At 37.8% G+C, this 15087-nt stretch overlaps 1 protein-coding gene across 1 annotated transcript in view; it reads right to left on the minus strand.

The window, feature by feature from the left end:
• rad9b (RAD9 checkpoint clamp component B) overlaps positions 1–14100 on the minus strand; it is a 29518-nt gene extending 15418 nt beyond the window's left edge. The window contains exons 1-9 of the mRNA XM_051921369.1: positions 14097–14100; positions 13786–13856; positions 12769–12918; positions 11106–11214; positions 10424–10523; positions 9224–9330; positions 5051–5157; positions 3128–3192; positions 2411–2539 (exon numbers count right to left, since the gene is read on the minus strand). Coding sequence (XP_051777329.1) covers positions 2411–2539; positions 3128–3192; positions 5051–5157; positions 9224–9330; positions 10424–10523; positions 11106–11214; positions 12769–12918; positions 13786–13856; positions 14097–14100 — 842 coding nt within the window. The remainder of the gene's footprint in view (positions 1–2410; positions 2540–3127; positions 3193–5050; positions 5158–9223; positions 9331–10423; positions 10524–11105; positions 11215–12768; positions 12919–13785; positions 13857–14096) is intronic.
• Positions 14101–15087: the final 987 nt, after the last annotated feature.

The raw sequence follows: 15087 nt of genomic DNA on the forward strand, positions 1-15087 counted from the left end.
AGCACCACACCAGTTCAGATGGAGTGGGACAGCGTGAGGTTTTTTTTTATGGTGGCTGGAGTGCCAATTCTGCCATCAACCCCCAAGTTTTCCCTGCAGGTTGGAGGGCCTACATGCAGGGCTGGATGAGGATTAAAGTCATACCCGGGACGGGATAAAGAAGGGTAGCCTCTTTTTTGTAAGAGGACTGTCGTCTATTATAGAATCTACCAGTAACGGCGCAGTGCAGTGAATACACTTGACTTATAGTTTTCCTGCTCTTTCTCTGTACGTTTAGCATTTGTTTGCTCAGAGGTTGATGCACTTGCTGCTTCCTGAGCAGCTCTTCTGTTTTCCACCCTAGCAGCCCGCTTCTTCTCTTCTTTAGTCGGCATTTTTTCCACGTTAAAACTGATTTGTTGCAATTACTTGGAATGTTTTCCTTAATTTTTCACTTAAGCTGGCACACAAGTCTTCAATCTGCCTCAAAAATGATTTAAGACATGAAGAGGTAGGGGAAGTGAAGGTGAAGGTGGTAGGGATAAGAAAGGCGTCCATACGCATGCACCACCCTGTCTGCCAAGAGTTGATTCGACAATAAAATAAAAAAAAAAAGATGAATAACCATTAATAATCACCCTGAAAGCGGACAGTAGACGTCACGTAGTATATGTGTACCAAATTTCAGGTCAGTAGGTGAAACGGTTTGAGAGCTACGGGTGATTTAAAATCCTGGACAGACAAATGGACAGCCATGGTAGAGTATTACATAAGAAAGATGACAGGGGTGTCCAACTCCGATCTGGAGTGGCTACAGATTTTCATTCTAACTATTTAATTAGTGACTAGATTTTGCTACTAAATAATTTGTTATTTAATATTCAGACTCTTTAAATCAGGGCTGAGCAACGTCAGTCCTGGAGAGTCATAGTAGCTTTAGGTTTTTGTTCCAACCCAATTGCTGCATGAGAAATCATTCATTGCTGATGAAGTACTTACTGCTCAATGGACATTTTCCTGGTTCATTTTTAGTTACCTCGCTTTTTAAGATTTTGAACCCTTAATTGCTTATTTTAGCCATAAATAGCTTATTTGTTGTTTTTAACTACTCCTTTATTAGCAATAAGATGCAAATGACAAAGGAACCAACAGTTCTCCATCTGCACAGTCAGTCAGTCATTTTCCAACCTGCTATATTGCTGGAACCAATCCCAGCCAGGAACAAATCCCAGGCAGGGCGCCAACCCACTGCAGGACACACACAAACCCACACACTAAGCACACACACACTAAGGACAATTTAGGATCACCTAACCTGTATGTCTTTGGATTGTGGAAGGAAACCCACGCAGACACGGGGAGAACATGCAAACTCCACGCAGGGAGGACCCGGGAAGCGAACCCGGGTCTCCTTACTGCGAGGCAGCAGCGCTACCACTGTGCCACCGTGCAGCCTTCAGTTCTCCATCTACCTTGTCTCCATTTCCACCCATGTGTATTCATCGTTCAGTATTTGGTTTAATTGAGTACTCGGAAGGAAACTGAAGAGAAACTGAAGAACTGAAAATAACTCCTCTATTTTAGGCTTCAGATCTCTTGGACGAGATACATGTATCATTAGAAAGGAAAAAAAAATCTATGGTTTAAAAATGAACTGACCCGGTAGAATTAAAACGCTAACAAGCCATGAAATTCAATAAGATTGGTTATTGGTGAGGATTGGCTTCTAATTAAGCAACTGGGTTGGAACAAAAACCTGCAGCCACTGCATCTCTCTGGGATAGGAGTTGGCCACCCCTGAGCTATGAAAACAGGGATGATACTACAAGACTTCAGATTTGTTATGTAAAAGCAGATAAGAACATGCACACTGGCTCTCTGAGTTACGCACACGTTGTGTGTTTCAGTATGAGTTTGTAAAGATGCCCTGATGTTACAAAGGGACACCATGATATCCTTTTCAGGTGTTTCACTGATGATTCAAAATATTCAAGGTCACATTAATAATTAAATGTAAATCTCCAAAGTATTGTCAAGTTGAAATGTGATTTCTCCCCCTACCCCCAAAGACGTAGATGTATGGAATTTGACCTCGAAGAGGGATTTTAAAAGGGTTCCTCTTAGAAGTATCTGAAATATATATATATATATATATATATATATATAATTCTGCACTCCTCTTTTCACCCACATTTATCTACATGTTGTAAATCATATTGACATCCGTATTAATAATAATAATAATACATTTTATTTATATAGCGCCTTTCCCATTGTGGATCCACCATTTCTTAAATCAGTTATTTTAATTGCAGTGACCTTTTTAGATTATTGTAATTTGCTTCTGTTAAAACAATAACTAAAAATAAAATTCCTTGCTCATTAAAAAATGTAAATACTTCTAGGTAGACATCAAAAATAATTTGCTTACTTTTGTATTTTTCTAGCTGGTGATGCAAAGCTTGGTATTGGTGGTGAGAGTTGACTCTCTGAATCGGCAAGTGTAGCCAGAACAAAGTTCACGTCTAGGACCGTCCCGTCTGCGCTGAAGGACACTGGCCTGTGATAAATGACATACAGAGCAGGTTATACAGCAGTACATAAAGAAGAGCGGTATTGTTAACAGGTCAAAAAGAATTTCTGCCTTTGCATTATGCTTTGCAAAATGACACCCTTTTTAGGATAATTTTATCTCTATTTATGAAAAAATGTTTTGTGTTTTTTTTTTTTTTTGTTCCTAAATTATTCTAACTCATGATATTTAGTTCAGTGTTCAGTTCACATCCCATGTGGAAGGCCTGTGTGCCTGTAAGCTGCTCTGTCATTCTCACGCAAATTGCTCTCTTTTAAAGTTAAATCCAGAAAACTATAAGTTCCTATATTGCAGAAGTGAAGTACTGAAATCCACAATCCTAAAATACCATAAATTCTTTTGTTCAGTTTTAAATTGCATCTACTGTACATTTTGAATCCAAGAAATAAACAAAACAATAAATAAACAGCTCATAAGAACTTAGTTGCAATGATATTCTGTATCTGTGGATTTCCAATGCTTTCTGTACATTATATTGACTAACGTTAACATTTACATATTACAATAGTTAAAAAGAATTGCAAAAGGCATTGTATAAAAATAAAAATGGAGTACTTTCCGGCTTCTCCAAAGTGTACAGACACTGCAAGACTGGTGGACTCTGCAAAGCTGAGTAATCCCTAGAAATGGTAAATAAAGGGGGATTAGAAAAGAACAGGCAATACGATTTCATTTGTCAAGTAAAGGCCTTGAGGTAAAGGGGTGGGTGCTTGAAGATCTGTTTAAGATCAAAATTAAGGACCATATGTAAGCAGAAAAGGAATTTGGGCCTGGAGCCGCCTGAGTTTAGCTAAGATTTCGACTTCTTCAGAGTGCCCTGACTAGACAGCGTTAACCTCCATAATATTCAGAGCTTCACAGCTGATGTGTTCAAACAAGTTTCTTAGTAAGTGACATTTTCTAACAAGTCAGACACTTTAGAAATCATCACCAAGCGTGGCTTCAGTCCAGAGACAGCTGGATATGCTAAATTTAAAGGGCCAAGTCGCAGAGGCAGCTCCTCACCTCCTCAGTCTCTGTGCACTCCAGTCCTTTTCTACTTAGGGTCATTTGCCTTCTAACACTTTGGAGGTCCTGAGCCCTACCAGCCAGATTTCCATAGCCATTGCTGCGTGGTCAATTGTGTACCATTCAGCTTAAAATACTACCTGTTTGTTGGAGGCTACACCTGCCCATTGCAGATTTGAGACATTAGGCATTAACACAGATGAGGACGCCTCTCATTCAAAGGAGGTGGTCTGTCTATTACCTCGACCTGCTGAATGCCATCTTCCTGGGCAGAGTGATCTCATGCTAGTTTTTATTTTCCATTCAGAAGAGGGTCACTTCATATGTGAATTTTTAAACAAAACTTGAAAATTTCACATCCATTTTCTGTTCTACACTACACTTCTGTTCTACAGCAGTTTATCTTTACAAAACCAAGCATTTTGTTCTGGAGACAACTTTTACAACTATAAAAATTGTAATGTGTCTTATGTCATTTGTAAGGCATTTTAAGATACATTTCCATAAGAAAATGTACTATAGAAATAAATTATATTCTCATTTTGAATATTATTATCTTCACTTGCTCACCCATCTTTTGAGTCATTAATTGCAATGATAAAATACACTGCATATTTAATAATGAAACAGCTGAAAGGTTAAAAATATTACATTAGATATATAGATAGATACTTTATTAATCCCCAAGGGGAAATTCACATACTCCAGCAGCAGCATACTAATACAAAAACAATATTAAATTAAAGAGTGATAAAAATGCAGGTAAAAACAGACAATAACTTTGTATAATGTTAACGTTTACCCCCCGGGTGGAATTGAAGAGTCGCATAGTGTGGGGTAGGAACGATCTCCTCAGTCTGTCAGTGGAGCAGGACATTGACAGCAGTCTGTCGCTGAAGCTGCTCCTCTGTCTGGAGATGATACTGTTCAGTGGACGCAGTGGATTCTCCATGATTGACAGGAGCCACAGATGTCAGACTGTCCAGCTCCATGCCTACAATAGAGCCTGCCTTCCTCACCAGTTTGTCCAGGCATGAGGCATTAGCGATATATGACTAATTTTTGTTGTAAAGATTACACAGTCTATTGAAGATTCAGATTATTGTGGATCTAAAACAAAATAAATAGGCTGGTCACCTTGTAAACCATTGTAATGTGGCTTCTGTCAGTCATCGCCCAACCCGCTATATCCTAACACAGGGTCACAGGGGTCTGCTGGAGCCAGTCCCAGCCAACACAGGGTGCAAGGCAGGAGCAAATCCCGGGCAGGGCGCCAGCCCACCACAGGGCACACACACCAAGCACACACTAGGGACAATTTAGGATCGCCAATGCACCTAACCTGCATGTCTTTGGACTGTGGGAGGAAAACCACGCAGACACGGCGAGAACATGCAAACGTAATGTGGCTTCAGCAAATGTCATTTATCATGATAGCTGGGGTCTTCACCCACTTACAACAGAACTTACCCTGAGTTCCTTCAGGCAGAAAGTTATCTCCGTGTCTACTTCAACTTGAAAGTAGTGAAATTCTTCAGGATTTAGGCAGACTTCTGTGTGCATCATCTTGAATAAATCTGTATTTGTAATGGTACACAATCTAATTAGAATGCAAGTCATTTTAAGGTATTCCATTACTATTCAACGCACATTAGTTTCTTTTTAGCATAAGTTTGAGTTTTGATTCCAACTTTCATATTATAAATAATTATAACCTTAAATGGCCTTTTGTAATTCTTTGATGTTCATTTAAAGTTTGAAGACCTTTGAATAATTTTGTTTTGCTTAAATAATAATTCATTCATTCATTACATTTATATAGCGCTTTTCTCAGTACTCAAAGCGCTATCACACATGTCAAGTCAAGTTGGGGAGCATGCACTGGTACAGCACCCAACATACGACAAAACAGCTTGGGATCCTGGTTGGCAACCCCCCAAGCAGACATGCGGTCCAGTCCCACCCTCTGTCTACCGAAGCTAGTTGTTATGTGGGCAACCCCTTGGCCTGGTCCAGCCACTCGGGTCCCCAACAATGAGGATCCTATGAGCTGGATCACCCTCGGGGAAACGCGCCACATGGCCATAGTGCCATAACAAACGCTCCCTCACAGTGCAGGTCATGTGTCTCATTCGGGACTCCATGAGCAACACAAAGTCAAACCAATGGTACCCAAAGATTTTCTGGAGATACACAGTACCAAAGGAGTCCAGCCTTCGTTTCAGGTCACTGGATAGCGTCCATGTCTCGCAAACAGAAAGCAGCAGGACTCTAAAGACTTGGACCTTCGTCCTTTTGCATAGATATCGCGAGCGCCACACACCCCTTTCCAGTGACCTCATGACCCCCTATGCTCTCCCAATCCATCTACTGACTTCATAGGAAAAGTCACCAGAGGCATGAATGTCACTGCCAAGGTAAGTAAACCTCTCGAGGAGGTCAACAATCTCTCTGCAGACAGACACACTGCTGTGCCCAAGAGGTCATTAAAGGTCTGGCTCTTTGGTTTTTATCCAGGACACTCGCAAGCCCAGACACTTGGACTCCTTCCTCAGTCTCTCGAGAACCCTGATCAGAGCCTCTATTAACTCCACGAAAATCACAGCATTGTCAGCAAAGTCAAGATCAGTGAATCTTTCTTCACCAACAGGTGCCCCACAGCCGCTGGACCCCACGACCTTGCCCAACACCCAGTCCATGCAACCATTGAACAGAGTTGGAGCACAAAACACCGCTGACAGACCCCAGAATCAACTGGGAAAATCACAGAGGTTCTGCCTCCACTCTGCACAGCACTCACAGTACCAGTGTACAGGCCGGTCATGATATCCAGCAACCTTCAGGGGATCCCGCAAAGTCTCATGGTGTCCATTAGGGCAGCTCGATCAACTTAGCCGAACGCTTTATGAAAATCGTCAAGGGCTGCAAAGAAACTCTGCCAATATTTGCATTTGCGCTCCATGAGAACCCTCAGTGTCAGGATGCAGTCCATGGTAGACTTCTTAGTCGTAAAACCAGACTGTTCCAGTCGCTGGTAGGTGAGCAAGTGATCACGGATCCTATTGAGGACGACACTAGGAAGGACCTTACCCGGCACAGAGAGCAGTGTTATGCCCCTGTAGTTGCCACAATCCAGGCAGTCACCCTTCCCTTTCCAGATAGGGACGACAAGTCCCGTTTTCCAGTCAGTTGGGATGATGCCAGTCTCCCAAATGGAAGCAAAGATTGCTTGCAATGCCAGGAGGACAGCCTTACCACCAGCCTGGAGAAGTTCAAACAAGTTCAATGAAAATCTGTAAACGCAAGCTTGTTTTTTTTTTTTTTTTAATTTTTGTTAGGTTGAAGTATTAAAAGTACTAAAAGTTTTAAAAGTATTAAAAGTACTAAAGTACTAAAAAGAAGTATTAAAAGTACACTTAATTTCTATGTACTTTATTTGAACATATTCTTCTACTATGTTCACAATGGCTGTTTTTTCTACATGCCCATATTTAAACTGCAGCTTTTGTGGCTTCTATAAACAACTAATGCTTGGCTTAATTTTAACTCTACAAATTTTCCTTTTATTTCATAGTTAAGGTCTCGTAAATAATATTTATTAAAAATGTAACCAATTAGTTGACATTTGTCTTAACTTCAGTTTCTAAATCAACAAAAGGTAGCATCTGAATAGGGTGTATAGACTTTTGACCCCCCACTGTATATGGTTAGATTTTATTATAGTGAAAACATTAATGAATCATGAGAAAACTGCAAGAAAATTGGAAATGAGGTCATGCAGCTGGAAAAACTGTTTTTCAATATCTGTTATGGGCACCACAGATACTTCCATATGCATAATCTAACACACAGCCTCTAATCCTAGAGTCATGTAAACATTTCCTGTTGATTTGTGAATATAGGCTGTTAAGTGTATTTGACTGGTTATTTTTCACACTTTCCATACACATACGCAGTTTTATACATTTGATAGCCATTACAGCTTACAACACAACTGTTTCTGAATTTGAAGCTTTAAGCAAGAGAAAAGAAGCTGTTATCTGGGCCTAGGCTGGTTAAGACTAAATCCAAATCTTTTCTAATGAAAAAATATTGCAAAAAAAGTACAATGATCTTGATATCCATCCATCCATTATCCAACCTGCTATATCTTAACTACAGGGTCACGGGGGTCTGTTGGAGCCAATTGATCTTGATATAATGTTTGAAAATAAGAACAAATTGTAACATCCAGTTCCAGGGATGGCATCTCCCAATGTTCAAGCCCAGTCCTGGAGATCCTATGTAGCAGGTTTCTGTTCCAACCACCTTCTGGTTTTTTTTTAGGCTTCTAGCATAATTAAGCCTAGTTATTTATTTCCCAGTTTCTATATTTTGAGGTCAATGTAGATTTCAAAGGTAAGTTTGTATTAGAATGTACCAGGTGCTTGTGTGTGTCGTATGGAAATAATTTGTTTGTAAGGTTTCCTACATTATCATGATTTTCACTCCAAGTGTTCTGGTTATTTATTCCATCATTTCCGAATGAGCGCTTTAGTGGGTCTGGCACTGACGTAGTTGCAACCTTTCAACAGTTTGTGTTGTTTAGTTGTCATTAAGTAAGCAAACTACACAGAAAAAAGTAAACTAGTAGGAAAACAACAGAGAGTTGAGTATTTGAAGATAGAACAACAATACAGATATTTATGTAAAAACCACACTGCTGGGTCCTTCTGAATGAAGATAATTGAATAAGAAAAAAAGACCAGAAAAATAAATTAGAAAGTCAGGAGGTAATTGTGAAACTGCTTGGAATAAAAACTTGTAGCCCCCTTGATTTAGTTTGAGGCCTACTAATTTAAACTATAAAATTATTTCTCCAGAACATTCTTCACTACTGCCAGATACTTTGATTGATGCCTGCACATTATAACAGTTTGTATTTGCCTTTTCTGTCTGATTTTTCACATCATTATTTTCATTGGTCGTATTCTGTTCTGCATATTTTAGTTATACTTGACTACTTTTTTTACTGGTTATCCGTTACCAGTTTTAAATGTACTATTTAAGCAGTAAAGAAACTAATGGGATACATTTCACTTGTATGAAGTTTTAACATGCAAAAGAATTTTTTTTTCATTTTCATTGCTGAATTAAATTACACTTTTATTCTTTTATTGGAAGCACATTGATGCAATTTTAAAAGTGACGATACCTTAAAACTTTTGTATGTCATGTGAAAGACCAAAATCGTTACTGGATGCTTCTGACATTTTCAAAAACAAAATGTGCTCATTATTTTGCTTCAGTAAATGCACCATAAAAATATAACATGTTGCCAAAGAAGATCTACTCACAATTTAAACTGTGTAACCATATTTAACTAGGAAGGTTTGATTCCCAAAACTGATACTGGTACAATGACCAATAAAGTATTGTGTTATTGGTCTTTCCAAATGATAAAATATAAGAAAATGCAAGTGGTTTTCTAGGCTATACTTAAATTATGTATGATATGTATTCATCTCAGAAAACAAACTGATCTGAGTGATACAAATGTCTCTAAGGTTGTGTATCATGAATTGTAAACGAAACTCTATTTGTTTTTTTATGGTGTGAAAGGCTGATATTAATTATTGTGCTTGTTAAATTCTTAAGACTTACCATTTTCTTCCTCATTATAATTTCTGAATTTAACATTCAGGGGAGTTGCAGCTAAGGTCACTTCCTCTTGAGAAATTGGAAAATGCATTACTGCAGCAGCAAATATGCTGATTGGAGACCAAAAAAAAACAGACATTAGCTGAATGCCAACTAACTACTTCATAATAAATTGACAGTTTTGACATTAATACGTAAAGGATTGTGACTACTGACTAGCATTCATCATCATTTCAGTCATTTCCGGTACCTGCTTATCTAAGAGCATCAGAGCCATTCCCAGGTACTGGCCACAAGAGAGAAACTAATCCTGAACAGACTCAGAGCCCAACAGAAACATTTATTTCTATAGCACGTTCTCATTTACAGGATGTAGCTCAAATTTTTATAAGACGTGAAAGAAATAGTTATAAACAAAAAACTAATTTAGATAAGAATAATAATGAAAAAATAACATACTAGAAAATAATACACATTTACATAAGATAGATATGTAATTAAATGGTGAAGTACAGTCCTTAAATATAGAATTGGTTTTTAAGCCTGCTGAACACATGTACCAGTTTGGATATTGTCATTAGCATAATTATTTAGTGTCTATTCAGATTACTCTTATGTAATGCTTTTCACTAAATATATACTTGTGACCATTACAGATATTAATTAATACAAAGCAGTAACAGGAAAATATAGAATCATTCATAAGCTCTTATGCTCTAATAACACACACACACACACATATATATATATATATATATATATATATATATATATATATATATATATATATATATATATATATACATACATACATATCACCATAATTTAATAACACATGCATTCTAAGATTACTCTGTAATACAAATTTCTTTCCAAATTATTCTTGCATAGAACACTACCATCTACAAGTCCAGAGTGCTACCATAAACACATTTACAACTTCATAAAAGCTAAACTAAAAGAATAATATGCAAATACAATTTACCAGAGAGATATATTAAAATTCTTAATGTGAGAGAAAATTCACAATTGAACAAAATGTAGGAAAGCAAAAAGTTCTACTACATACCGATTACTTCCACCTTTGATCATCTGATTGTATAGACTTCTTCCTTATGTAGTTGGAATATGGTTTGACTCTCTATGACCCGTGAAATGGAGTACAGTAACTGATTTCAGAAAATATATAGATGGAAATCTTACCTGGAATGTGCCTTCAATACATTTGGACAAAGATGTCTTGCAAATACAGCTTGAAGAGAATCACACTCTTGAAACCTTAGGTTATGTGTTTTCACAATACCTACAGTAAATAAATTTGGATACATAGATACATACACATACTGTATACAATATCTGACAGTGTAATGCAGAAACACATTTTCCTGGAGTATGTCGCCCTCTACTGTTTATGCCAATCTATATTCAGGAACTAACCTATTTCTCATTTAGCGCCAACAAACAAATATCTTTCTCTAATAAGGCATCAATAATATTTAAGTGTTAAATCTTTAGGTTGCGCTGCTGCCTCGCAGTTGGGAGACCTGGGGACCTGGGTTCGCTTCCCGGGTCCTCCCTGCTTGGAGTTTGTATGTTCATGGGTTTCCTCTGGACACTCCGGTTTCCTCCCACAGTCCAAAGACATGCAGGTTAGGTGGATTGGCGATTCTAAATTGGCCCTAGTGTGTGCTTGGTGTGTGGGTGTGTTTGTGTGTGTCCTGTGGTGGGTTGGCACCCTGCCCGGGATTGGTTTCTGCCTTGTGCCCTGTGTTGGCTGGGATTGGCTCCAGCAGACCCCGTGACCCTGTGTTCGGATTCAGCGGGTTGGAAAATGGATGGATGGATGTGTACAAATAGTGCCAAATTGTACCACCACAATTCATACCATGTCTGCAGGAAAACTGAAAAACCACAAAGTTGCTGAGGATATATATTTTACATTTTTCAACATTCCTTTCAATGCTTGATAGGCATCTGAACAGAGGAAGGACTGACTGCAGAGAAAAAAAGAAAAGCAACATTAACATGGCAAAATATATTGAATATAATTATAGTCTGCATACTTCTCAATCATGAACTGAATTAGTGTGTTTTATAATAAATGACTTAATAATCCATATGCATTCTGTAGCTCCAAACCATGAAAGTGCACTGTTTTTATTAACTTTACTAACTTGAGTTTAACATAATGAATTTAATATAATGAGAATATTTACCATGCTTGTATTGATCATTTTGGTAGTTCTGATATAGATATGTATACACACACTGTTTGTATATTATATATACTGTAATACCTGAGTGGCACAGTAGTAGTGCTGCTGCCTGAAAGTAAAGAAATGAGGGGTTTGCATCCCATGTGCTCCCTGGCTGGAGACTGCATGTCCTTCCTGTGTTTACATGGGTTTTCTCCAGGTGCTTCAGTTTCTTTCCACAGTCTAAAAATGTGCAAGTTAGGTGGATTGGCGAGGCTAAATTGGCCCAAGTTTGAGTGTGAGTGCATTGAGCTGGCACCCTGTTGTAAGGCCATTCCTGCTTTGCGCCCTTTGCTTGCTGGAATAGGATTCAGCCCCCCACAACAATGCTCAAAATTCAACTGGCTTAGAAAATGGTATATGCAATATCTACTTTTTCTTTTATCAATAGCTGGATAATCTATGCCAGTGCTATATATATACAGTATATAATTAAATTGTACCAAGAAGTTATATGGGAAAAATGTTTTTTTTTTCTTTTTAACAATATTTTCATTTTGATTTCCATTCTACTTTTCCAGGTGTTGTAAATGTTTAATTTATCCATTATTTACTAATCATTGGGTGTGACACTAAAGTACTTGCAGCCTTTGATTATGCAGTTTTGTTTACCTGGGTGTCTGCTCTTCTTATTTTTAATTGTCATTAATAAGATACAACGAAGGAGTAAAACTGCACAGAGAAAGGGCAAAATTTAATGAAAAGAGAGTTAAGCATTTAGATTTATGGCAAAAGCAGAAATATTTCTAAATGTCTTATAAATGTAAAAATCATGCTGCCTTATTTTCTGAATGTAGAATAAGAGAAAAAAAATACTAGCTAATTAAATGAGATGAGTGCTATCAGGTGTTGTCACTGATGATGAATCTGATTGGAACAAAAACCTGCAGCCACAGTGGGTCCCCAGGACCGAGATTGGGAAACACTGATCTATGCTATAAAAAAATTTTAGTTTTATTGTAAAAGGTACCGTTAGGTGCATTTTAACATGTTACAGTCAAGTAGTTTGAACTGCAGGGGAGCCTTTAAGCTTGATTTACATGAATCCACTGATAGAGACTCACAAACAGACATGGACTAGGAGCCAAAAAGCTGACAGAAAGGTCTGCAAGAGAGATGTCTGGAGTCAGTTTTGCAGTTGTCTGGTAAGATGGCTAAATGCATAAATATATAATCTAACTTTAATATGTAGATATGAGGTACAGTTTATTCCAAACAATACAGTACATAAATATTTGTGTAATAAATATTCAGCATTTGTAAACATTTTTTGACACTGTTTTTGTTCTTTACCTTCATTGATAATTTACATTTGACTGTTGACTCACAATCTCCCTTATCAAGAGAACGCCAGGTGTCTTTGATGTACTTTTGAAAAAATGATGAAGAGAACATAAAGCAACCATACGCTGATCTGGAGGAACTCACTGATCTCACTGCAAGCTGCAAGCAAGAAAATGTAATTAAGTTTGAGATGCAAACAGCTATAGTGAGTTAAAAGAAAACTGTTGCCACTCAACATTTGTGTCCTGTAGACTAAATGAGTCATAGCATATGAATGATTTAATGCACATGAATTGCAAAATTAGTGGTATGACCTTAGTATAGCGTATAGCTGAGATGACATTATGTGTCACAGTAATAGGAGAGAACTAAAAGTGGAAGAAGTATTTAGTCAGTATGATTAAGCTTATTTTGTAATATTTCACAGTTGCATTTTAAATTAATCAGTGAGTTGACATCAGCACAGCATAAATAAGTTAAATACATAAGTGTGGCCTCAAAACAGTGGTGTGGTGTTTCACTCCATATTGAATCCTGCCTTTCACTGGATGCTGCTAATTCAGGTTCTCTTTCCTTGTGACCCCATAGTGGGTAAAGCCAATTCAGACAACAGACACATGCATGTAGGCACACTTTAATACTGCAATGTATATTTTAATTGTAAAATAAGATAACAGAAAATATGTCATTCTTATTTTATTTTATCAGAATCACTGATATAACATTTTAAATTTAAATGTCAATATTTTTACTGTAAGCCCTTAGGCACAGAGGCCAAATACAGTCCTAATCATAAATTAATTTGAAATCAGTTTAAGCTCTGTTGCTTTTAAAGTTACTTTCTAAAACTAAATGCAAATATGAAAGCTTGCATGAGAATGAAATCCCCTCAATGAATTCTTCCATCTCCAGCAGAAAATTTCAGTAGTGTGCACTGAATGAAAACTTTTTAGTTTGAATGTTATTTAACAGTAAGCCTATCATTTAGGATCTTCTGAATAATGTAGTATTGAAAGTGCTGCTCACCCCTTTCTCCAGAGGATCCATCCAGAATTCCTCACCAATTTTTGCAAGAGCATGAAGGGTCTTTCCAAATACTATGAATAGAAAACACAGAATTGTCAGGAGTCAGTGGTACTACATAAAAACAAAAAATGACAAGATTGTATGTTGTACTACAGCAGTATCTCTAAACTTCTGAAATCAAAGAAAATATTGTTTTAATATTTATTCATAAGCTATTACTGCTTGATGTATTTTCGAATAAAATGGACAGCACTGAATGTATCAAAACTCCATGATAGTGATTGTTAGAGACAATTTATATTTTACTTCACTCATGAACCTATCCTTATAAAATGAAAAAAGGAAAAAAAATGTGTGTGTAAGCACAATAAGATTTGATTTTGTTAACTGACAATTGCAAAATGGCCCCTATGTTAATGTGTAAATTTGCACCAGTAGACCCTGCATCTACTGTTTTTCTGCCTTGCATCCAGTCCTTCCAGGAAAGGCTTCAGATTACTAATAATATTATTAACAGCATCTCCAGAATAAGAATAAGAATGATGTGTAGAACTGTAGTAAGTACAGAGGGATACAATTGATCAGCCAGAGCATGAAAGTATGGGAAAGAGTAGTGGAAGCCCAGTTAAGAAGTGAGGTGATGATTAGTGAGCAGCAGCAGTATGGTTACATACCAAGAAAGAGCACCACAGATGCAATGTTTGCTCTGAGGATGTTGATGGAGAAATTCAGAGAAGGCCAGAAGGAGTTGCATTGCGTCTTTGTGGACTTGGAGAAACCATATGACAGGGTGCCTCGAGATGAGCTGTGGTATTGTATGAGGAAGTACGTAAGAGTTGTACAGGATATGCACAAGGAAAGTGTGACAGTGGTGAGGTCTGCTGTACGAGTGATGGATGTATTCAAGGTGGAGGTGAGATTACATCAGGGATCAACTCTGAGCCCTTTTTTTATGTGCAGTGGTGATGGACAGGTTGACAGATGAGATTAGACAGGAGTCCCTGTGGACTATGATGTTTGCTGATGACATTGTGATCTGTAACGAGAATACAGAGCAGGTGAGTAGACCCTGGGAAGGTGGAGATATGCTCTAGGGAGGAGAGAAATGAAGGTCAGTAGGACCACCAAGACAGAATACATGTGTGTGAATGAGAGGGAGGTCAGTGGAGTGGTGAGGATGCAGGCAGTAGAGCTGGCGAAGGTGGATAAGTTTAAAGACTTGGGATCAACAGTACAAAGTAACGGGTAGTGGGGAAGAGAGGTAAAGAAGAGAGTGCAGGCAGGATGGAGTGGGTGGAGAAG

This window comes from Erpetoichthys calabaricus, chromosome 18 (genome assembly GCF_900747795.2).
Source record: "Erpetoichthys calabaricus chromosome 18, fErpCal1.3, whole genome shotgun sequence".
Classification (NCBI taxonomy): domain Eukaryota; kingdom Metazoa; phylum Chordata; class Cladistia; order Polypteriformes; family Polypteridae; genus Erpetoichthys; species Erpetoichthys calabaricus.